We start from the raw sequence: 25531 nt of genomic DNA on the forward strand, positions 1-25531 counted from the left end.
TCTCCTGCTGCACTACAGTGAAGCGGCGGGACAGCCCATCGCCGGCTTCACCCCGACTGTAACCCAACAAAAGGAAAACCCACCCTGTGGCCCAGCACTCTTCTCTTTGAGATTTACCTGGCGTTTTATCCCAAGGCGGCAGGCAAAGTGGGAATAAGAGCGCTCCCTGAAACAGCCTGGTTCTGGGGTGCCGGCGTGGGAAACTCAGGGAGGTCCCTGAGGCACCCCCCTCCTGCCCCCTCCTTTTTGCGGGGCACAGACCCCCACTGCTCTGGAGTGACTGCACCAAGCAAAGACCGAGAAGGGGCGTCCGCAAGCGGCCGTCGGAAGGAGCCAGCTGGCACCCGCCGGGACTCGCACGTGTTGCTTTTTGCACCTGCTCGGTTTTCCAGATCACACCTGCGAAACGCCAGGCGGGCGTGAAGCGGCGCCTCGTGTGTCCTCCGCTGCCGGCACGGCCGCCCCCGGCCCGCGGCCACGCTCGGGACGCAGCAGCAGCAGAAACACGACCGGGGCTTGGACCCCCCGAGCAACGCGCCAGCCTGGGGGGTCTGGGGACTCGGCCTGCCTCCTTCCCTCCCGACAGACGCGGTGCACCGAGCGCCTTCGCTGCCAGAAACAACGCTGCTCCTGCTTTAAGCCAAGCGTTCATCTCAGGCCTCCGAAAAGCTCGGCGCTGTCCCCCAGGTCACAACTGCCGAACGCCCCGCTTGCCCCTCCGGGCAGCAGCAGGCCAGACCTCACACCCAAGACCTCCAACCCATCGTGTCGTTAATACTTTAAAATTAATAAATAAAGGCAGAATTGGCTCGCACCAGGCAGGCTGTCCACGGAAACCCCCGCCTCAGCCTGACAAAGGGAAGGAATTTGTAACATTAGATATGGTTCGGAGAGCTTAATCCAAAGCAGTTCTAATTAATCTCCCCAGGCTTTCAGAAATGCAGCGCCGCTCGCAGCTGCACGGGCACCGGTGCTGCTCTGCCTGAAATTTTATGGGAATGGAAAATCCATCCGAACACCCTCCTCCCCAGCCACCTTGGATCCGGACAGGGAAGGCATCCGAAAACCCATATATCACCGCCCCGCCGCCGCTGCTCGCCAGCCACCCCTCCACTTCATAATTTACATCACATCCCCCGTGCTTCCCGCTGCCGAAACCAATTCTGCTTTGGAGTAAAAGCTGCTACCACAGCTCACGGGGGCCAACCCCAGTTTCCCTTTGTTTTCGGCAACATTGGGCTCTTTGCTGTTTCACAGGGCACAGAAGTTTGATTTCAGCAGCAAAACATTTTTCCCTCTGTTTAAATGGAGTATTTCTGAACCCCCCTTTCACAAAACGTGTGTATTTTTAAAAAATTAACAGCTGTGCTCCGTTTTAGCCCAAATCCAATTAGGATTGCGCACGTCCCCAGAGGTTCCTCTGAAGATAGTGGGAATTAGCTAGTGCACCCTGCCATGAACACATTTACCCTCATACTTCAGAATAACTGACCTGTTTTTGACCCAGTCCTCAGATTATCTGCATGTGGGAAATGACATGCTACGTTTTACATTTCCACGGTGCAATCCATAAGCGGACGCAGCCATTCTCCAATTTTCCGAAGGGACGCCCAAATCCAATCTAAATGCCTAGAATTTACCTGTTGTTTTTCTTTTATACATATAAATAGCTGCATTTCCATTCGCTCTTTGTTTCTCATTTTCATTTTGTTCTAATATCTGCATGTAAATGTCTGAAAATAGCATCTGTAATTGAAGATTATGAAGTATAGCCAGCTCCTGACAGGCTGCTAAGGAAGATGGATTATCCTCATTTTTCTGTAAATTTTGTCAATTTTGGAATTCATAAGCTATCAACACTGATCAAAATGTGACCGCACAGCTGTGTCAAAGCGGACGGCGCAGTGGCGGCGTGGCTCCCGAGGAGGGCGGCTCTCCCCAGCCGCCCGGCCGGGGCACGGGATGCCGGAATCCTTCCTCGCTGCTCCCAGCACCTACATCCCCCCCGCCCATACCCCCCCCCCAAAAAAAAAAAAAAAAACCTCAAATAAATAAATTGAAAGTACGCAAATTCTCTGCTGCACCGATTCACATCAGAAAGCGTAATTTATTGCATGTTCTCCCTTTTTATTTATCCCTAAGTAGTAAACACGATTTCCATTCAGGGGGTTCGTTATGTTCCACTCCTACCAGACAATCACAGCACACTTGAGGCAATTGTTTAGCCTCTTCCTCTCAATTTTCCCATTACTGGGAGTAAGTACTGTTGGGACTCTTTAATAGCCCGACTGCAGCCCATATCAATAACAGATGAGGTTTAATCGTCCAACACAAAAATTATTTAGGCTCAGTAAGGACATTCAATGTCATTTGCATAATGGCATTTCTATCCTGAGCACCTAACCCATCGTGCATAAACAAGGCCCTGGGACCATAAATAATAATAAATCATGACGTCCACGCTCCTCTTGCTGTAATAGGAGCCTCTCTTTGTAGAAATTATTTCAGCAGGAAATGGGCACTGTAATTTTAAAGACATGTGGCATTGCACAGGGCAGTAAATCACACCCGTGCGCACACACACACGCACACGCACGCTCCAGCGAGGCTGCCCGTGGTGAACAACAAAACCCCACGGAACAGCGGCGCGGAAAACAGCCGGCGCTTCCGCTGAAATCGTCCCTTTTGCTATTGTTATTATTATTATTTCTCAACCAGAGCTAGCAGACTAAATAAAGGCAAGGTCTGAAGAGGGTGCACAGTGTCTGGGCACGTGTAACGAATCCCCACCTGGTCGCCCCTTGAACCTCTCAAGGGCCCTGAAGGCCTTGGACCTCTCCTGGAACATCTGGTGGGAAGAAAACAAAGACCTGCAGATGCTGGCAGGTGTTTTTCCACCAAGATTTTCACTGGCCATGGCAACCCCAGTGGCCCGGCTGGGGCAGAGGAGCCCGGAGGCCGGCAGACTCTCCTCCTCTGGTTTTTAAGCAAAAGCCTCCACAGACAATGACAATAAGGCCAACCCGAGGGAAGTAAACGCTACTTTTCCACTTTTCCGCCTCATCAGGCCCAACTGGATGAACTCTGGCAGGGGGAGCCCACCTCCACTTTTGTCAGGACTGGCAAGTTTCACCGTCACACACCCAACCCTCTACAGCTCTACTGATTCCACTGAGGCATCTGGCACGGGTGAACAGGGGAAAAAACACAACTAGCAGCACGGTCAAGAACTTCCCTACGGAGAAATACGAAGCAGAATTATGAAACCACACTGGGAATGGGCGTGAAGTTGGCATCGGTACTGCCAGATCTTCCATCCACCCTACCGACAGCTCCGGAGACTTGACAAGCCTTGTGCAACTTGGCCAGAACAACATCTGTACTTCTGCAGTGCCTTGCCGTGAACTACCTGAAGGGTATTTCAAAAACGCCACCCAAGAATCCTTTCATAACGCTCTCTGTATCCTATTAAGTATTGTGCAGAATAAACTGGTTTCAAAGCTGTACCCCATGGCAAAATAAACACGCAGCATCCGCCATGGGCCAAGACTCTCAGGTAGCCAAAAATCCGGGTGTACCGACTCTCTACACAGGTGAAAGCCAAAAGAGAAAAGCCAGAGAGTTTGCTGTGTTTTGTGGCGTGTTGCAAAATCTATGCTGAACAGAGCTGAATCGATCCATAAACTTCTGAATTTCAGGCCACTTTCAAAGCTGGACACACACATTCTTTGTTTTCCAAAAAAATTTTTACTTTTTCTTCTTGGTGCCCCTGGGAGCCTGGTGACCCTACTGGGGTCAGGAGTCTGCTGTTTTCCATTTTCAGGGTGGCAATTTTCCCTACAACGTTGAATTCCCCACCAAATCCCCAACACGGAACTGACCTCATGTAAAAAAAAATATTAAAAACATAAACCAACATAGTTTTCCAAAGTTTTTTTTCATTTCTTTACCTGTACCCAAGACTGGATTGGGAAGGGTCACAATACTGCTAGCCAGTTTTCATTACAGCATGTTTATGGAAAATCCAGAAGGACAAACACCATTTTTGGACAATTTATGAAGTTACAGTCCTCGGGGGTGTGGGGTTAGGGAGGCAGCAGGAACCGAACGCGGTGGGGAACAGCCCATGCACTGACAGAAGTCACTGCGACTCCCCCAGCTTGGATCCCTTCACCAGAGTCAGTTGTGCCACAAACGAGATGTTCCTGGGGGGGTTGGGGGCACAGGGGTGCGGAGACCCTCCTTCCCCTTCACGTTTCATGTGAATGGAAACGCTTGGCCAGGGAAAATCTGGGGAATGACGTGGTGCTTTCCTCATCAGGATGAACAGGCATGGACCCCACTAATCTCACAGGGTGAATTTCGAGCTTTTTTCCCCTTTGCTGATTAGACAACAACAGCCCAACGCAACCGGCAGCAGGTCCGGGTCCGGAGGCTTCGGGCAAGGCGCCGGCAGAGGAGGAGGGTCTGTCGGCACGGGGAGCGGGCAGGGCAGGGTCACCCCCCCCGCAGACACCGCTCCTGCACTGCGGCACCCCGTCTACCCCTCAGCTTCAGACAAAACACCCAGAAAGACTGGAAATGTCTGCGCACAGGTATAGACAATGAAGCAGAACCGGGGCAGGCTGATCAATGAGTGTGGGGCCTATAGGGTCCCTACAGAGCACCTACAGGGAACTTGTTCCAGGCAGAGAGACTGATGAGACCCGCAGCCTGCTGCTGCTCGAGGGTCTGCACCTCCTCACTGCCGTGAAAGGCTCCAGCGAGGGACCTTCTAGGCAGAAAAATCGTCAAAGATTACAGATTTCAGTGAAACATTTCAGTTTTGATAAAAACACTCTCTGTTGGAAAGACAGGCCCAGCCAGGCACACTCCTGTCATAAAAAACGTTGTTTTGCCACTAAAACGTCAGCTGGTCTGGAGACGCCCAGGCGCTGCGCACGCAGTAAAACACCACAATGAGAACACGGCATCGGACAACCAGAAGGGAATCCACTGCTGGTGTGACCCCGGCATCTCCCCACCCTGACAGCTGCCCCGCTTCCAGTGCCCAAAGTGCATTTGGGGTGACGTTTCCAAACTTTTCTCTACGGTCACAAGAACTGGAGAGCAACCGTTTGCCGGACAAAACCAGGGACGTGTGCTTTCAACACAAACACCCACTGCTGCGAAGCCTCGCAACTTGGTAATGCTTGAAAAACACTCATCAGGCAGATAATCTGATGACAATTCGTCGTGTAACTTAATTTTATCTGTTACAAAATCATGCCTTTTAATTTAGACAGGTCTCAATAACTGGCCAGACACTCCTAGCCAAACACCGTGTCTGACGAGTGTGGTTCCCCTGCCTGGCCCCTCTCTGCAGCTCCAGTTTCAGAAAGGCACCCACTGGGTTCTCCCCCAGCCCTCCCAGTATGTCCTTGGACGTGACTTGTCTGGACTGACTCGGACCTCAGGGCAGCTCTGAGCCTGGAGGGGACTTCTGCAGCACAGGGAACGAGCGGAGGAAACCCCTGACAATGAAGTTGCCCTTATTTGATTACATTTTCAAGGTGAGAGGAGCAGGGATGAAACCATCCCCCTGCATGTTAAGCTGCGCTCTTAGCGTAGAGGTTTCCTTCCTCTCAGGTTTCATTATTTCTTTAATTTCAGCAAATTCTGCTGCCACCAGATTTTTAAACAGCCACTAATCATATGAGCAGAGAATAATTTTGAAACTAGCCCCCTTTTCTGGAAGTGGCTTACCCCACAACGTCTTTTTGTCATCATACAACCACTTCCAGGTTGTTTCATTCAATCCCTTCCTAGAAAAATGGCAGCTCAGAACCACGGCATTCTTCTGAAAAACCAGCACCTGCACTGAGCGCACTGCTGAGGTCCCGGGCGCTCCGTCCCAGACAGCTCTCCATCCCGTCCTCCACGCTCTGTGAGGAGGTGCTGCTCTCCCACCCCAACCACGCTCTCCCCATTTTCCCTCACAACCCTACGAAAGCTTCCCCAAGTCACACCGCAGCAGCTGGAACGAACAGGCGGTAGCTGAACGTCGAGGCTGTAGGATAATCCAGGTTGGAAGGAAGTTCCAGAGGTCCCTCAAGGCAGGGCCAGCTCCGGGGCCAGGACGGGCTGTTCAGGGCTCCATCCAGCTGGGTCCTGAAAACCACTACGGATGGAGACGACGTGACTTCTGAGGGCAAGCTCTGCCCTGCCTGACCAGCCTCGGGGGAGAGGGAGCGATCCCTTGGACCCTGCAGAGCCCCTCCGGCGCCCGCTCATGCCCTGTCTCTTGTACTCCCACTGGGCACTGCCATGGAGAGTTTGGCTCCTTTGAAGATGCTTGAGCACACCGAGATCTCCGGGTATTCACTATCCGTGTAGGGAGCACACTTCGAGGAACCACCTTTGTTGATTAAAGCCATGGACAGATTTAGAGAAAGCCTACAGAATGAGTGTAAAACAGCGGTGATTTCCAAACCAAAAGGTGGAAATTGTATTTGAAACTAGTCAAGGCTGCAGGATCCAAACATTTACTGGTGATGGAGGAGAGAAGCCCCGTTCCATTCTTCGAATGTCGGAGCAAACCCTTCCTCTCAAATATAATGGAACTGTCAGTGCTGGGTTAATGCTTGGACTAAATGATCTTCAAGGTCCTTTCCAACCTAGTTGATTCTGTGATTCTGTGATAATGTCAGCAGGCCAGGCATTAAATAAGTCAATGGGCAGGTGTGTTTACTCACAGATTTGTCTTTCTCTCTCTCGCAGGGCTAACACAGACATAAGGAGGTCAGTGAATTTTGTAATGACATAATCTTGGCTAACTAGTGCTGTTACATGACGTTTTTCCACAGAGAAAAGCAGTTTCAGGACAATTCCAGATCTGTGTTCCTATGCAAGCAGAGCATCACATACACACACACAGCAAAGTGCATGGACGACTCCTCTGTTATTGTTCAAAGGGACAAAGACTACATAAGCAGTTATAATTCTATTCATCTTACTCATATATTACCCTTTGATGTGATACTGAAAATGTGGCGGGTGGCCAGTAAATCACTGCTCTCCTTCAGCTCTTGGGCAGAGTCCACAGTCTGACTGGCTGCTGTCTGTGACTTTTTCTAGAATGACGGACTTTTCCATTAGCAGTCTGCTGGTGACATGAAACCCTGGAAGGAAGGCTCCATCGAAGACAAAGTTGTGGGGTTTTATTAAAGATTTTCTGATGTGATAGACCTGGTTTGTGGGTGCATATGCCGGGTCGCAAACCTTCTGCGTCACTGACAACGTAAAAGTATCATCAGCATTTGGGTTAGAGGATTAACGACGTCTAAATTAATGACGCACTTGTGTTAGAAGACTAACAGCGTCTAGATTAACGACTACTAAAAGCAAAAGAATTTGTGCTTGTTAGGGAAGAAACAGATAAGGAGGGATTCTTTAAAATAACAAAGCAGAAACTCATCTACCGGCTGTGCGCGGTTAGTAGTCCTTGTCAAAAGTGCTGAGAGGAACTAGTTTTTGAAATGAGCATGCGCCAGAGCACACAGGGATTTGCCATTATTTTTAGAACGTACAAGAATATATAAGGACTTATTTTTCTAATAAACTTTGGAGCTTGACTGTTAACCATACTGGTGTGTGTCTTGACTCACAGCCTCGTCCTGCAAAAAGGGTTCCTGCTACACTGGTTTATCTCTCTAAATTACAAGGAAATATGGAAATTTCTAGCAAGATAGCAAGAGGGGAAATCTTTTCTTAGATTTCCCACCTCTGCACCCCACTTACAGCAGCCGTGGCAAGTCTCCAGGGGGAGATCACCTGTCACCTTTGCGGGACTTTGTGTTCCATTGTCGTCACTAAGCTCTGGGCGTAAAGCTGGCAGAAAGTGCTGAGATGAAACTTGGTGATTGGCAAAGCATCCCTTGCTTACCCAACAGAAACGGTGCCAAGCTTGCAGTTTCCAAACCCCCGACCCTTGGGGGCAAAGCACACTGCGCTCCTCCGCGATGGCCACGTGTCACCAACAGCCCCTCTGCATGAGCCTGTGCACAACCTGGGGAGCCTACCCGGGGGGGAAACTCCCCCACTGCATCCATACAGAGTGAGGAGGAAGGAGATGAGGACAAAGGGGATGTTGGACCTCCAGACACAGCAAGGCTGGCCTTTCCTTTAGCTTGGGGATTGGGGATTTGTATTTTCACCTATGGTCACATCTGAGAGTAGTCAAGAGGAGAAAAGGCGGTGTTAAAAACCAGGAAGGCACTGCAACTCCTGAAGGCATTGCCTGCCTCGGTACTTTGGGATTCCCCTTCCCTGCTGGGGCAAGGGGAGGAGGTGACAAGGACTCCTCTGGGGAGGAAACGCAGCCACGCTCTGCCCTGCCAGAGCCAGACGTGGTCCCACAGGAGCAGGGGATGAGCCCCAGCAAGCCCCATGTGGCAGACTCGGAGGGAATCAGCATCAGCATAAACCCAGGCCATCGCTGGGGCTTCCCCAACAAAGCAACAGGCACGGGGAGAGCTCGGGCCTTTACATCACCCTGAAATGGTGCTCTAAACTCCCTGCCAGGAGGGGGCAGAGAGGGGGGATGAGTCTCTGGAGCCAAGGCCCCAGCGCCAGGCCCCGAGGGAATGGCCTCAAGCTGCCCAGGGCAGGGTCAGGCTGGCTCTGAGGAAGGATTTCTGTGCAGAAGGGGCTGTTGGGCGTTGGAATGGGCTGCCCAGGGCAGGGGGGAGTCCCCGGGATCCCTGGGGGGGTTGAAGAGTCGGGCTGAGCCAGCGCTGAGGGATCTGGGGGAGTTGGGAACGGTCAGGGGGAGGGTCATGGTTGGGCTGGAGGAGCTTCAGGGGCTTTTCCAACCCGGATGAGTCTGGGATTGTATGAAATCCCCGACACCCCTGCACTGCTGCTTTCCCCCAGCTCAGCTTCGTGGCGCTGATTTGGCCACACACTGCTGAGAGGAGAGGGACTAAGCAGGCATGTCCCAGTGGCTCTTTTTATTCACTTTTTGGTCCATTTCTTCAGGGTCTGACTCGCTGAAGCCTGGCTGAGACAGAGAGACCCAGAAGGACAAGAAACAGCCTGTGGGTTTCTGTACAGGGTGACAAGTGTCTCCAGGCTTTGCCGGCACAGCCGGGTCAGCGCGATGAAGCCCTGGCTCCATCCTCCGCCAGCAGACGCTCCTCGGCAGGGCAGCGCTGCCGGGGCGTTGTATGCTGGGCACCACAGACCCCTGGAAACACTCCCCAATACCTCTCAGAAAACTCTTCAGGAGAAATCCTGACCCCAAGGCCGCCCACTGCTTCCAGATGGAGGAGGGGAAGCAGGCACCCGCAGGAAGGGACCCACGGGAAGGGGCATCGAGCTCAGGTCCCGGCAGGGCCATCCCCAGCTCTCTGCTTGGGTTACCCCACCCGGGTTTCTCCACACCTCTTTTGCTTACTCGAAGTTTTAATTCCATCCCCTGCTGACACACACCCCCGGGTGTCCTCACAAGCTGCAGGGTGCTCTGTGCAGAGACGATGTTGATGCAGAGAGACGTCAGCAGCACACGCGGTTCCCATCACGCTACTTCCCCCAAAAAGCCCCCGCCACCACAGCCCTGCTGCCACACAGACTGCCAGGTGTCATGCCACATGGCCTGCTCTGATCGTCACCAACACGACGTGTCACTGCAAGGTGGCACAAGCGGGGAATTTTGCGCAGCCTTCGGAAGCTCGTGCACAAAATAAAATGCCTGTAAGGGCAGGCAGAGCAGCAAGGATGCGAATGGGAGGCGTAGGCCCAAGGAGCCGTGCTGCCTGATGCTGTTCTAAAAGAAAAGGCTTGCTGTGCATAAAAGCTGATTTTCAGCAGGAAGAAACGCCATGGCAGGTTTCTTGTCTCCTTCTCGAGCTGAAAACAGAGCAGAGCCAAAGCTCTTATCCCCGTGCTGCCCGCTGGGCCCTGCCAGCACCACCGTGATGTGAGTAAGCGACAGTCAGGGTGACGGTGACAGTGAACAGGAACAGGGATCCCACCCAAAGCCTCTTGCGCTGAAGGCTCGTTCTCCAGAAGCCAAGGTCAGCTCAGAGTCCTGAGCTCCCCGGAGCGCACGGGGGGTCCTGGCAGATGGAGGAGCTCTACCCAACACCCCTGCAGAGCAACCAGGGGCTGGTGGCTCCTCCTGAACCGGGGGCCACAGCATCGTGTCAGGGCCGGGAAGGCTCTGAGCGCAGAGCGGCTCCCAAACCACCACCTCACGCAGGGAGATGGGGGTAAGCGCGACTGTCGTCTCCAGAGAGCTGCTGTTCCTTCCCAGTGAAACGCCCTGTGCTACGGCGAGCACTGGCCCTCTCCAGTCCTTTTCTACACCTCTTTAAACTTAACCATTATTGAAAGGCTGGGCAAGAAAAATATCACCACCCCAAGACATCCTTCTGAGCAGCCTGTGACTCCCTCAGAGGACCCTCTGCCCATCCCTGCCTGTGCCAACCACCACCAGCAGCGACCGGCAGCGCCAGGAGCGAGCAGCCCCGCAGCACACCCCTGGGTGCACGCACCCCGTTCCTACACCCCATCCCAGATTATCTTGAGGAGCAGCAGCAAAGTCCCACACTGGGGGAACTGACAGAGCAACCGTGACAAAGGGCCAGCGCGGGGTCCTGGCCAGTGGCGGGAGCACAGCAGGGTCACCCTGGAGCGGGGCGAGCCCCCAAATCCCCCCAGCCTCCAGCAGGCTCCATCTCCTACACCAGCATGTGTGTCCCGCCGGGCTGCAGCTGCCCCAGCCCACGCTGCTGCCCGGGAGGGGACGGTGGAGACGGAGGGAGCTCTGCACAGCTTAACCCCCAGCCCGGGGCAGGGGTCACAGGCGTCCATGCCTCCCACTGTCCCCCACCACCACCCTGCCCGCCCAGACCCCGCGCCCTTTCCATTCGGTAAGGGTATTGATCTGCTGGCAGCAATGGGCTGGATAATTAGCCAGGAATTAGGGTTTCTATTACAGCCAGGAGGCTGCCCCAGCTGATTTATCACCTGAATAATTTACTGTGATTGAAAGGAAATTAAAATGAACTCCATTTGACAACTGTGCGCTTTTATGGGCTTTAGTGAAGACTCAAAAGCCAAATTAATAGCCTGGTGTTGTTTAATAGTCTACCGAGAGTAAATATGGGAAGGTTTTTCCTCTCCTGATGTGCTCTCTTAGGCTGGATTTTAGAGTTGTTTTTTTTCCCCTCCCACCAATAAAGCCACAGATTGGATCAGAGGAGGTTTCAGCTGGGAGAGGAGCAGCTGTAAAACCACAGAACTGTCCTTGCTGGCTGCTCCTCTCCGCGCTGCCAGCACGCCCCCCGCCCCCCCCCGTTTCTGTGGCCGAGGGGCTCCCAGTGCTGCAAAATGGGGGTGGGCATGTGGGCATGCAGCATCCCTTGGCTGTGCCCCGCCAGCACGGGCACCAGCACGCAAACTGGAACACAGGTGACGCTTTCTGGCGTTAACTGCCTTTTCCTGGCTCTTCTTCCATCGGTTTGACGCGTTTCTGACTTTTCCCTGTTACTTCCAAAGATCAAACCCCACCATTGCAAGGAGGACCGTAAACCCCCGCACTCTCAGGAGGGACATTCCTGCAAACACACCATACAATACAACTCCACACAGTAAAAAACAAACTTTTGCCTTTCAAAGATGTCAATTATCTGCCCAGATAAAAGTAAAACCTGAAGATTTTCAAAAGGATTTATGCCCTTCCCTTGGTCAGTTCAGAGAACTTCTTCATCACAACCCTGAAACAGGGGGCAATCAGGTTTTAACTTGGTGCAATTTTTCCAACTTTTTTCAATTTATTAGTAATTTTTTCAGGCTCGTTAGTTATCCAGATTTCATCTGCCTGTGCCTATCTCCAGCTCCAGACTTATCCCTGCTGCCTGTCATGAATACATATATTAGTATATGTTTGCCTGGTTTCTGCCTAAGCCCAGAATATCTACATTTTATCCAGAAATGAGCACGAGGACAGATACTCAGTTTAGTTCTAGCTAAAAGCAATGGGAAAACATCAGCAAGGGCCTGGGAATTATCTGCTATTAGCAGCAAGCAGTTCTCTTCTAAGTCGGTGACCTACATAGTGTTGAATCTGGTCACATCATGTTATGCCTCATTATGGCCCTGATCTAAAGTCTATTGAAGTCAATAGAAATATTCCTCTTGGCTTCAATGAGTATTCGATTGGACCCATGTGTGAAGCTGAAAATACAAGAGAATCCATTTCTGTTGTGGACAGAAATCCAGCATAGATAATTCTCTTCTTTATTCTGAGGAAATTAATGCACTGCCTCTCCTGTCGAGCAGATCCTGCTGTATATCCTTCACCCTGCAGTTTTCCCCTGTGGAGGCATTAATCCCACTCTCACGGCCACCAAAAGCACATCATTCTGCCAGCCCCAGGCTTGTCACCCGGCCGCTTCGATGGGGCTCTCCTGCACCCATCCCGCCTCCCGTGCCTGAGGCCCCCCCAGGTTGTTTCGGGGCTCTTGATCCCCTGGCACATCTCCTGTCCATGGTCCGCCTGGCAAATTGTCAACAACTGATGCCATGGGCTCGGCCAGTGCAGGACGGCTTCCCCAGGGAGCTGGAGAGAGCCCCTCCATCCTTCTGGTCGGGATCACGGGAACCCGCCGGAGGACAATGTCCTCACAGCCACACAGGGGGTTGCTGAGCACAGCCAGCACCTCCAGTTCCTCCCAGGGGAAAATCACACCACTCGGCCAGTGAGGGGAGGGCACGGGATGAGTGCCAGTGCTGGGAAAAACCTGAATTGCGGGCGCAGTGACCAGGAGGGTGGGAGTTTGCCTGCGTCAGGGTCCGGGCTGGGGTCCGTTGGTCTGCCACGGGCGCAGTTGCACAGCACAACTCCCGGGCAGGCGGGCGGGAGACGCTCCTTTGTCAGTTCAGCTTTGCTCCGAGGGGAGCCTGTAAGGAACTGAAGGCATTACTGCTCAAATATTCATCGAGACAGAAAACCTCAAGCACAAGCCGTGGCCTTTGTGAGGAGCCCAAGGAACACTGCCCAAGGAGGCACAGAGTGTACGGAAGGATGCATGTCGCCGCTCCCTTGCGGCTGTATCGCCAAACCCCTTAGAGTTTGACTCCATAGTCTCACAGAGGGGAACTGTAGCCCATCCAACTGTTTCTCCTCCAGCACAAGGACTGCTAATTACCAGCTCAATTGTGTAAGCCTGACAGGATCCAGGCCTCGCTAACGACTTCATGAAAAGGTGATAAAGGATTGATAAGAGGGGAGCATCCTGCCCCAGAAGGTTCCAGGAGATGGACAATTGCCCAAGAAGCAGTCAGCAAAATTCTACAGAAACTGGGGGAGAAGTAAAGGTGGGAGGGCGAGCACAACTGCCAGCGAGGGGGTGGGTGCACCCCATTCCCCTCAATGCATGCGCAGAACCCCCGCTTCACCTACTCCCTGTCTGTCGTGGAAATGAGCTCATGGGATACCTGCCTCTCCTCGTCCAGTATGCAAATCAGATGGACAAATTAACTTAAAAGGCGACAGGAAACATTGCTGGGTCTTCACCCCGCACCCAAGATCACCGGACCTGAGACAACGCTGGAAACTGGGGTGGGGATCCGGATTCTTTAGCTCTTTCTCTCTTTTCGCTTCCTTTCTTAAGATTTATAAGAGACCACATCGCTTATGATCCTTTTCCAAAGGTAAGCTGTTCCTACCACAAGTAAAACATTTTAACCCATTGTTTGGTGTCATTTCACCTTAATTTAACCTGAGGGGATCACAGAACTTTTAGGACTCTCTGGCCTCCCAGTCCAGGTTGTAACGGAGCCCACACGCAGCCTCGCGGGCGGGCAGGGGTCAGCGTCGCGGAGCCAAGGCAGCCAGCAGCAGCAGGGCCTGTCCCCACACAGCTCGAGCGGCACAGGGAGGAGAGCGGGACCCGCTGCCGGTCCAGGAGGCAGACGGTGCGAAGGCTTTCCTTCTCCACGACCTGAGGGGTGTGTGACGTGCAAGCTGTGGGCTTTGTCTCAGCCGCTGGAAGAAGCGTGGGGGAGCAGCCGTGAGCAGAGCCGCGGCCCGAGATGGGTGTTGCGAGCACCCCGCTGCGTGCCTTTCCAAAGCTGCGCCCAGAAACACGTGAAATCAGTTTTCCGTGAACGATGTGCAGCTAGTGCAAATCGATCACGGGCTGTTTGCAAAAAAAATGAGCACAAAAGGGCAGAAACGTGAGGGAAAGGCGTTCGTTTTACAGAAGAATTCAAGTTTATAGCAGGGTTCTGCTGGGGGAAGGCGGGCCAGGGTGCTTCCAGAGTGCTGACTTTATGCCTCGGTTACTCGCCCGTCTGCGCAGCCAGCCCTCAGCCTCAGGCTTCCGGATGCTGTCGAATGTCCCTCACACTCCGCACGTGGGGTATCCCCCCCTTGCTGTGGAGCACACCCCGACGCAGGCACAGCTGCACCGCCGGGCTCCGGGAGACGAAACAAGGCACGTCACAGGAGATGCCTTAACACTGCCCCCCCGCACACAGCCTGGCGGGGTCTTTCATGATACGGCCCCACAGCGGGATCCCGGCCTCACCCGCGCATGCAGTGGGCGCTGCTCCTGAACAAAGACCTGCCTGGTATTTTATTTCCCTGTCGTCGTCCAGTGGTTGTCCTCTCTCAGCATTGTATGAGCCCGTCCCCAAGACGAGTGTTCATTCCCTGTGGGTCTCTCTATAGAGCACAGCTTACAGCAGATGTGAAAACTCAGCTGATGCGTGTCAAGGGCACAACATGTTTTGAGGTGAGAAATAACTCACAAGTCTCCATTTTATACAGGTGAACCGAGGGAAATGTTAAAGATGGAAAAGTAAAGGAAATAGATCGGAAGCACCCAAAGCAAAGGGTTTGGCAGCCGTCAGCCAGCGCTCCCACACAGCCCATCAACATGTCAGTCTATGGGAGGGCTGATGTACACTTTCCACCAGGCAGGCCCAAATTTTATCCAGAAAATAAATCAGGAGGACTCTGGGCAGCAGGAGCCAGCCTTCAGCTGGGGACTGAGCACAATGAGGCTACAAATGTTCTGCTGTGTAGGAGGGACCTGTCCCCCCACACCACAACTCGTCACGGCCAAGGGACTGTTCCCAGCAGATGAGTGAGGAGGAAGATAGAGAGAGGACCCACAAAATAGGGAGAAAAAGTAACTTCCTTGTCTGGAGAAGAGCAATTCTTCCAGTAAAATTCCTGGAGCGCTCCTCAGATGAACAGCACAGGGTCATCAACAAGTTTTTGTGCCCAAGTAAAATCAATGACACTCGGCTGGCTGCTACTGGACCAAGTTTCTAATAAAATAGGTAAGCAGCTACTACTAGACTTTCCCCAAATCCCACCTCTTTGGGGAAAAGCATCTTTTCCTTATTTTCCTGGAGAGAAATCACATCCACTGCTGACTTTTAGCTCCTAAAGCACCACTTCTGGGCTCAGCAGCACCCTGCACAGACAGATGCCAGAGGCAGGTCTTGGTTTACTACAACAATCAATTGCAGGGACAACTCTCGTTTTCCAAGTCACATCATTGATGTTCTCAGTGTTTTCTCTCTCATTGATTTCTTTGGCCTTGCTAATTGACCCAGACAGCTTCTCTGCTTGGTTAAGTATCATCACGGCTTTCCTTGACTCACCAAGGAGATAAAACAAGACACTTCGGTAAGGAGTGGAGCTCATAGCGCATCCTGGTGAGCCGGAGCTTATCACACAGACCACACGTGTTCATGTTGAAAGTGACACTTTACATGCCACCAAAAAGCAGAAGCCGACCCCAAGCAGCCACGAGCCCTTAACCATGGCGCAGCCTTCCAAAAGAAAACGACAAAGCACCGACCTACATGAAAGCAAACAACTACACACTCCGTTTGTAATTAAACATTAAAATGCCTAGGCGAGGCAGTTCTGCTAAACACCTTTTGTACACTGTAATATCCCGTTTCTCAGCACCTGACTTCCCAGAGCACGCAGAGAATACCTGTTAACCAAGTTAGTAACAGCATATCTCCAACCTTAATAATCTGGCTGCACAGCCGTTCTGGTCGCATTCTGACCCATCTGCCCCCACCGACAGCCAAATATCCCATATTTGACAATCCGGGTAACACTTCAGCAACATCCTCACTCGATTCTTCCTGTTAAACCAGTAGAAGTTTGTCTCTGGATAAACATTCACTCACTGCTGGACTGTCTCCCTTGAGCTACGTTTCTGCATGACTCAGAGACTCCAGAACACAGAAACGAATAAACGACCCCCTTCCATCACTGTCCAATTCCTAACGACTTTCTTGGCGTATAAAAGTTTTTGCAGGGACAGATCTGACACCACACAACTTCCAGGTGACCAACACCGCAAAGGCTGGCCATGGGAGTGGGCGCAGTGCCTGTCCTCTCCCGGACCACCCGTGCTCAGATGGGATAACCACCATCTAGTGGTACGTGGAGGCCATTTCACCTCCCGCAGACACCGCCTGCTTGGCTTTCCTAGTGAGTTTTTCAAAAAATCACATCGACCTCATCATCTTCCCCATATTTTTCCAGCTTGAGTTCAGATCTGCAGAGTTCCTCAGCAAACACAAACCAGGGAAACCATAAAACCAGCAGAAGCTGGTGAAAAACAAATGGCTCTATGACTGAAATAACAAACGATGTGATCTTAAAGGCATGAGAAATTTCTACTCTACCATATGACTTCCACCATAAGTAATTTCTCAAAAAATTTATACCGGTATGTATTCCTTAAACCAGAGCCACGACGGAGGAGGCTGCCATGAGGTAATCTCCAGTGGCCCTCAAATGTGTAGACTCCTCTAGGGGAAATCAGTGTTTATCTGCAGCTTCAGAGTCCATCCACCTTGCCAAAAATCAGGTCTAATATTAAGAACACTGCAGATTAATGGTCAAATACATTATTAAGGAGCAAGCTAGACAGATATTGGTGCTGACAGCAATATATGCATTTCCACCTCCCTCGGCAGCTAAATTAAAGGCTGTTGCCCAGGAAGAAGAAGAACAAAGAGAGACACAGCTCATCAGTTTTTACACGTGCTTCTGCACCGTGCCTGCAAAAATGGAACTTTCCCAAAAAATTAGTGCCAAGTCCTTCTCAAACATGCTGCTAATCTGTAGGTGCAACTAATTTACCTCCACATACTAATTGGGTGTTTCTCTCAGCAAATGGCCAATTACATGCCTAATAAGCCATTTCTGGATGCAAAAATCTAATTTGTGTGCACAATCATGCTAACGATGAACCGAAACTGGGCGTTGAGTTTTGTAGGTCTTCTCCTTATTACCTGCACAGCCTGCTTTTGATCTAACAAAAGCATCAGAAACCGTGGCGCTCTTTAAGGACTCATTTGACGTAACTGGCCCAGATCAGGTCTGATTTCATACACAAACACTTGCTAGTGTTTACACAACAAGTGTTTTCCTTCATTTTTCAATACTCAGTCTCTTATGTCTAACCACACTTGGCTGAAGAGCTTGATACAACACGTTTCTCCACGTTTTTCTACTGAGACTCTGTTTGGTGATGTCCACCAAGCAGATCTCTGCCAGCAGAAAGAGCGCCAGGAAAACACTGAACATTTGCAATAGTACCTGCTCTGGTTTGATGGGCTCGGTTGTTGTGAAGATGTCGGAATAATGTTGCCTCTCGAAGACTCGATCCAACACTTCTAGCTGCTGCTGGGTGAAAAGGTCTCCTCGCATCTGTTTCCGAAGAAAATCTCTGCCCGGGAGAGAATGGCCATTTGGTACTGGAGATTCCTGAATACCTGTCAAAGAGGAGAGAGAAGTCGGAGGGTAAGTAGGTATCGCGGGGATGAGACCTACAGAGGAGTGTCTCGTTCTGTCCCTTGCACAGATGTGGGTGCTGACACGGTGAGGACTCCTTGAGGGGAGGTTACAAGCCAGACGCATGTTGCTAGAGAAGCCCTGACCAGCCTTCCACCGCAGCCAACCCCCCGCGAAATTTACTGCCAACGATTCCACACGTCATCTGAGGGCGGGACAAAGGCTAACAGTCACATCGTCGCTCGCCCCGCTTTCACCTCACCCCCTGAGAACCCTCTGGTTCGTGGTCTGGAAGCAGGAGGAGCGGGGAGGGTCGGCACCCCCGATGCTGCAGGCACGGCCAGCCCGGGTCAGATCTGCTCTGCCCAGTCACCGCCCCTGCGCTTCACCCCTTCCCGCGGCACCTGCAAGTCTTGCTCAGCTCCACCCCGGGCCGTGCCCGCAGCGGGAAGGGGGGACCCTCATCCCGCACCTCATCCCGCTGCCGGCAGCTGGCCCAGCAACCCGCGGAACACCGGCAGGACTGGCACCGTGCTGAGACGGGACGTCCCCGGTCGCTCCCCGCACCACAGTTCCACTTCGTCTCTGAAGCTCATCAGGGTGACAGAAGCCTGAGGTCCAAGGCACGTTTTTCTCTCTCTCTCTCCCCTTTGGCAGAGACTTTTAGCAGAAGTCATAAGTGACTGCCCATGGCTGAAAAGCCATGAGACAAGTTTGAGTAATGTTTGGACTGGCAGTCCGAAAAGACTCTTGCAATACAGGGGCTTGTTTCAATTTGCTTTTTGCAGATTCACAGTGGTTTCCTACTTTTCCTTCACCTGTCAGTGCTAGAAATGTATCTTTTATGCACTGAAAGCTGAGGTCTGCAGTATTCCCAGGACTCCAGGAGGTGGAACTCCAAGAACAACAGTAAATATCAGATTTCTTCTCCAGATGGCAACACCACACTAGACAGAAGGAGGAAATGTTTTAAAAATAGAATCTTGCTGCCAAGATTGTTTTGAGGAGCAGAATTCAAATGCATCCTTAACAGCAAGATTTTCGCCAGCGGTGCAGTGGCTTCCTTTCCAAGCAGTCTGCAGGCAAATATCATCCCTCAGACCCTCCCTGGTAGAGTCTGCATCAAGGTTTTTGTCGGCAAGGATCAGAGGCGACCTGTGCAGACCCCACTGCTGTAGGCACCAGCGTTGCCCCAGACACGTGCTGGGCAGCGGTAACGTGGGGGATGCACGGCGGACAAGAGTTTTCACAAAGGACTAATGATTTGAGATCATCCTTCAGCAGAGCTGGATTTTGCAGAAAATGCTGTGTATCCAGAAAAAACAGGCTGCTCTAAGACAGATCTCTCAAACTGGGGGACCGACACACAGAAATGTTTTTTTAGCCTAGATCACTCTGTAACAAACTGCTTACACTGAGCAGGCATTTGACGTTAGCAACTCATCCTGGAAACTTGCATCTAAATTTTAGAATTCAGCAGTTTAGGCAACAACAGCTTCATATTTGCCTGTTTAGCCAAAGTCTAAATCAAGAGTAGACAATGCTGGCTGTCGTAAAGTGCAACGATCAGTTTATTCCACATGGGAAAAAAACTCTGAACCTGTCCTCTGAATGGAAAGTCTAAGCATGTGCACAGAGGTGTGAAAAAATACAAAGGAACAGATGAAAGCAGTGTATCTTTAAATCTTTTTTTTTTTTTTTTTTTACTATTCTAAATCAAATAGTATCTAATAGACCTAGTGCTGGGTTTAGTCAACCATAGCTTATAAAATTAAAATTCTGGTTGCTAGCTGCATGGTAGCAAAAGGCCGGGGAGACCCTGTCTCTGGAGCACAGAAACGCTGGCTTTAAATTTCAGGTTAAACTAATGTTATTCACAATTTGGCATTGAAGTTAAAGCTTTATGCAGTTTTGGTCTAAAGGGGGTGATGAAAGGGAGTGAAATGATCCAAGACGTGGCATGACCTGGAAAATGTTCTTGGCGATGCCGGTACGGTTTGTGCATTGTTTATACACCCAGAGATCAGGTGTATAATGAGACCTCATCGTATTTAAATACGGAGCAGCTGACCCACGTTTCACCAGCAGCATTTCTATGACGGAGTGCAGCTCTGGATTTTCGGGGAGTGAATACGTTGAGGAAGAGGAGCCACTCAAAGGAGAAGGCTGGCACAGCCACCTCCCGCCCTGGATCCCGCCCGGAGGGGTGGCTCGCCCGTGTCCATCCACATCCCGAGAAACAGGAGGACGAGGAGGGGATCTCCCCCTGCAAGGGGAATCCGCAGGGAAGGAGCCGGCAGGTGACGTGCCCTGCCGCACGGCGCCGGCCGCATGGCAAGGGGTGAAACGGCGTGGAGATGGTGGTGGGGCTCCGGAGGGGTTTGGCCCCAAGGTCAGGACCTGGTTACCTGGTGCAGCCAGACCCCCGCCCCATCCGCACGTCTCCGTTTGTCCCGAGGACCTGAGATCAGCCCCGGCGATGTGCTGGGATGAAGGAGCAAGGCCCGCAGGGTGTGCCGCTGGGGAGGGACCCGGGCAGGGACGGGGCCACCGGGACGGCTGACACTGCCCGGAGCATCCAGCACCTTTGTGAGAGGAGCCTGGGGACCACCCGGACCTCACTCACCCTCCTTATCGCTCCCTCTCCGAGAACGAACGGAGAGCTTGTTCTTTTGCACTGTGTTTCCCAAACTTGGACTAATTGCAGGTAAGTGCTGGGTTTCACCACACAAGTAAAGGACTTTCTACTCGCTGCACGTGACACCTGAAAGTTCGTGGAGGTCTTTGGGAGGCGTTTGGCTGTTAGACATTATATAAATGTGAGATAATTACCATTAGCATTATGCATTGTTTGAATACACTAGAATATCTTCGATAATTAAAATACTGTTGGCAGGTTTGAAACAGTTTGGGTTATAAATAGGCTCCAGGGAGTGGTAAAAACATTTTTCATATAATCAATGCATCCACCTAGGAGGGTTATGTTTTGTTGACAGTAGCACTACGTGTGTACCTACCTACTCTGCAAAACAATTAGTTCCCAGTCCAATGGCATCTTTCCAGAAATGCTAATGCAGAGCACGGATATAATACTCCCCTTAACACAAAAGAGGACTTTCTGCCCAGACAAACGTTTCATCCCTTATCTCTAGCAGGTTACGTAGACGGGACAAGATGGTGCTGGGATCGGCTGGGGGGAAATGCCCTGTCCGGGCAGAGACCCAGTGACACCTCCCCAGTTCCAAATTCACCAGCGGGAGCAGGCCAGGGGCAGGAAAAAGTGATAATTTCTCACTCTGAACTGCACGGACACCTTCTTCCCTGTTTGCATCTCACCCAGAAAAGTGACAGCAAAAGCCAGTCACTCTCCTAAACACTCTGGTCTGATTTGGAGATAATGCCAATCTTACACACTAGCCAAGATCTCCCAAGTCTAGCCAAAGTCTGAGCGGTCTAGGAAGAGTCAGGCACAGAAGAGCTCCGAGAAGAGGTACCTCGCACAGCCTCGCTGACGAAAAGGCTGCCTGCATGGCGTGGACGTCACCAAGAGATACTACGTCTTCGTTAATTAAGAGCAGGTTATTTTCTGAGAGCCCAAGCAAATGGCAAGATCAGTTTAAAGAATCTGATAAATTGTGATTTTTTTTTTTTTTTTACATACTTTCAGAGTTAAATTCTTGCCCATGGCATTCTCTGAAACAGCAGAGGAATAACTGAAATTGCAAAATGCATCTGAAATGGATGTTTAGCAGTACTCACCACACAACTCACATGATTTAAAAGAGCGTTTTGTTTATCCTAAGACTATGGGCCAAAATAAGGAGAGCAAATGACCCTAGAGCCTACCTTCACAAAACACTAGAGCATGTTTTAAAGCCCTAGAGTTTAGCATTTAAAAAAGGGCAAAATACAAAAACAGCAGTAAAAAAACACCAAAATGAAGAAAAATATGAACTCCACCTTGCCTCTTTGTATTCAGAGAGGGACAACAGCACAATTTAATTGCGGCGTTGTGGAGCGTCACTGTGAAATAGCACAGGACAGATCCTGCCCTGCCCCGCGTGAGCGCGGCCCCGCTCGAGGATCCCAGCCAGGCGACAGCACCTGAGAAATGGGCACCACGCGCAAATGCAGCTGGAATAGTCCTTCCAGTGTGATTAATAATCGGGATGTGCGGTGAAGTGCACGCCGCCACAGCACATCTGTCTGGTGCAGGGCTCTTGAGAAGAAAAAGAGAATCTTCCGGTTTCAGGTTTTCAGGTTGCTTTCTTTTTTTTTTTTTTTAACAACGTGGTTTTACAGGGTTAATCAAGGAAGTAAATAGCTAGTACCATGAACAGCCCATATTCATAAAGGACATGGTTTCTGTCTCTAATTTGTACTGTCCAACTTCATTACTTGGTATCATACCTAATTACTCCACCTTATAGGGAAATGCAGGCTAATTAGGAAGGATGTTATTCACCACATTTAAAACATTATGAAGCAAATGAAATATTACCAGGAGGCAAAAAGGTGATTTGTTTCCTTGTAGCATGCCTGTAAATTAGTCCAGAGAAGATAAAGACTTTGTTTAATTACCATTTGGAAGGCTTTGTTTAAAACGTAAACTGAATTTTCATGCCACCTTCTCGGGATTGTGTGCATCTGGCAGCCAGCAGCCTCATGCTCTTCCCAGGAAAGCGTTCATTTCAGCACCACATACACGGTGAGAGATCTTTGCATTTACACTTTTTGAGTTTTCTACGCACAGTTATTTACTTTTTTCAAAGGACAGTATCACTAAAAAGAAGCTTTGTATTTTGAAGTGTATGTAGCTGATCACTGCACAAATATTTTCAAGAGAAATCACTATATTTCACCAAGATGGGTATGGGTTTTGCCGTAGATCAAAGTGAGAAAGAGGGGAAAAAAAAGATAAATCATCAGAGATCCAAAAATACTTTTCATTTGGAGAAGATATCAGGCCATTTCGATGGCACTGATAGAGTCTCTGCTCTGTCTCCATTACCCACTGAAGGCAGCCGGAGTCAGGAGCTGACTACGCTAGATTATATTCCATATAAGATGGTCACCAATATATATATATATGATCTTCAACCTCTATTGATTGACCAATTTCACAAGCAAAGACTGGTGAAATGAAGCTGAAATGAACATCATGCTTTAACTCATTGAACCCATCAGGCCTGAGTTAATCTCACTGCCCACTGTCTCTGATAGAATTCAATTGATCAATCATGTTTCGGTGATAGTACCATTTCAGTGGCTTATTGCTTCTTCATTTCAAGGCTTGACCTGCTAGATATACTCGGGCCAGCTCTGCTCCTCCTAGAGACACAGGGACCAGCATCTGCCAACGGCGGCGCGTTGTCCTGCCCCCAGTCTTGGAAAAACTCGGGGGGTTTTGCTGAACGCTCCCACCTTCACGTTGTGTTTTTGCAGCTATTTCACTGATTTTGCAGCTGGGATGGGCGTGAGGGCATGAGGAGCCTGAGTGGCCCAAGCTCCCTGCCCAGCAACTGCCACCTCCCACCCTACACTGTCCCCCATTCAGACAAGAAGGAAAAATACCCATTTTCTGGCAAATCCATGCTCCATCCCCTGCGCAGGGCACAGGCTGCCAACTGGCTGCCCAGCACATCTGCAGACCTCACGGGAATGGGGCTGGCCGGGGGGTCGCCACGCTCATCGGCGAGGTCCCACCCCCCTTTTAAAAGCACGTCCAGCCTGGGTACACCCCGCATGCCCCCGGATCCTGCCCTCTGCTCCCGCGCAGCCCCCCGGATCCGCCAGAGCCAATCTGGGCTCCGCTGCCACCTCGGTCCCCGCTGCCCTCACCCCAGACAGCATCAACGGGGGGTCCCCGGCTCTGGGCAGGGTGTCTTCACCCCCTGCATGCTCTTGTGAACCAGGCTGCACCTCCCGGCTCGGCGCGATGCTGCCAGCAGCACCCGTCTGGCTGCCTTTGGCCCAGCTCTGGGGAATGTCAGAAGCAAGACAGAAGTGGCTGAGCTTCGTCAGCGGCCTGTCAGGGCTGCTTGTCCTAAAATGCTCAGCAGCACAGCGATTAGCACTTTTATCATCAACCAACCACCTCTGGTCTTCCACTGAGAAGTGATGGAGCTCCCCTCCGCTGTGAGAACATTTGTCTCTGCTCTCTGGGACAGCGGGAGGTCCTCCCTGATGTACGAGCCGGAGCCGCGCTGCGTACCCGCAAGATGTACGAGCTGGAGCCCTGCCTGCACACCGTGAGCTGCCACCCCGCAGCGCTGTGGCATGCCCAGGGTGCAGCTCCGTACCCGCAGTGCTGCACCACCGAGCTGGTTACGGGCATCGCCAAAAAAACCAGGGTTCAACTTCACAGAACAGACTTCTCATGAAGTTACAGGGGATCCTCATCTCCTCTCATTCCTGTGGTTTTTAACCCCACAGCAGTCACACAGAAATTTTATCACGTATCTTTGTGCTAGGAAAGCCCTGCAGTCACCCCCGTCCCACATACCCCTCTGGAGCGGCCAGCAAAGGCTCGGCAGGACCTTGCACCTGGGCACCCTTAACACTGGTGAACCTGTCAGCCCGCACAAACGCTTGTGCAAATGGTGCCACCGAGTGGGACCCCCACTCGCGCACAGGCACAGGCTGCCGGCAGGATGGCTCTGTTCACGCCGCGAGCTTCGTCTGTGGGCTGGGCTGCCGGGCTTCCCGCCCGCTCGGAGCGAGCCTCGCCGTGCCACTGCCCGGGGAGCTGCAGACTGACCTGGGCCTGGCTTGGGATCACTCTGCAGCGCAGCACGGCTTGTCGCCCAGACCAGCCCACCCCTGCATGCCCCCAGCCTCCATGTAGCACCCTCGAGGAGCCACAGTCACGGCCACCGGCCTCACCACGGGGCTGAGCTCATCTGAGGACGGCAGCTCGACGGAGCGACGGAGCTGCTGTGGGTGCTGTGACTGCGCTTACAACACAGTTTTATGTTTAAAAAACAGAAAAAATAATGTTGGTGGAGAATTCGGAAGTGCAGGGACAGACGTATGAAGGAAGCGGCTGAGCAGGACGGAGCGGAGGCCCCGGGGCCGGCTCACAGGCAGCGGGCACGTGTAACCCCCACGGGGCCTCGGGGGACTGTGGGCGCCTGGACGGGCCCTGTGGCAGCAGGACCCCTCAGCCATGGTGTAAGAATGGGCTTATAATTCTGTAATATTTAAACAGAGATATAGCTGCAGTAATTATATATATAAAATAAGCCATGACAAGTTTATTAACAAATGATTGCAAGAAACTGATTCTTTTCCTAATCCGTTTTTGTAAGCTGCGTGCTTTTTGACCGCTGTGAAGACACGCACTTTACGTCATGTGCTCCCAGCTGAAAGTGTGTTTTTAAATGGCTGTTAAAAGCTCATTGAAGCAACTTTAATGTAGTTTATACCTACTTCCATACCATGCCGTAACACATCCTTTCATCATTTCTTTCAAAAAATCATTTCTAGGTACACCTGAGTGACACAGACTGACGCAGGCTGCAGATGGAATTGTGCTCTGCGTAGCTTTGGAAACGCCAAACTTCCCTCTGGTTATGACGGACTGGAACAGGATTTACAGCTCCAAAAATCTGACAGGGGTAGTAGAACCCACAAACGCAGCCCAACGGGGTCTGTGCGAAGGGGAGTGACCCTCAGTACAGTAACTCGGGGGTATTTGTTACCCCA

General features: G+C 51.5%; 1 protein-coding gene across 7 annotated transcripts in view; it reads right to left on the reverse strand.

The window, feature by feature from the left end:
• PAX5 (paired box 5) overlaps window positions 1–25531 on the reverse strand; it is a 129499-nt gene that overhangs the window by 65011 nt on the left and 38957 nt on the right. For all 7 annotated transcript variants that reach the window (XM_074931680.1, XM_074931679.1, XM_074931677.1 and 4 more), the window contains one exon: window positions 17630–17805. In XM_074931680.1, coding sequence (XP_074787781.1) covers window positions 17630–17805 — 176 coding nt within the window. The remainder of the gene's footprint in view (window positions 1–17629; window positions 17806–25531) is intronic.

This window comes from Athene noctua, chromosome Z (genome assembly GCF_965140245.1).
Source record: "Athene noctua chromosome Z, bAthNoc1.hap1.1, whole genome shotgun sequence".
In the NCBI taxonomy this organism is placed as follows: Eukaryota; Metazoa; Chordata; class Aves; order Strigiformes; family Strigidae; genus Athene; species Athene noctua.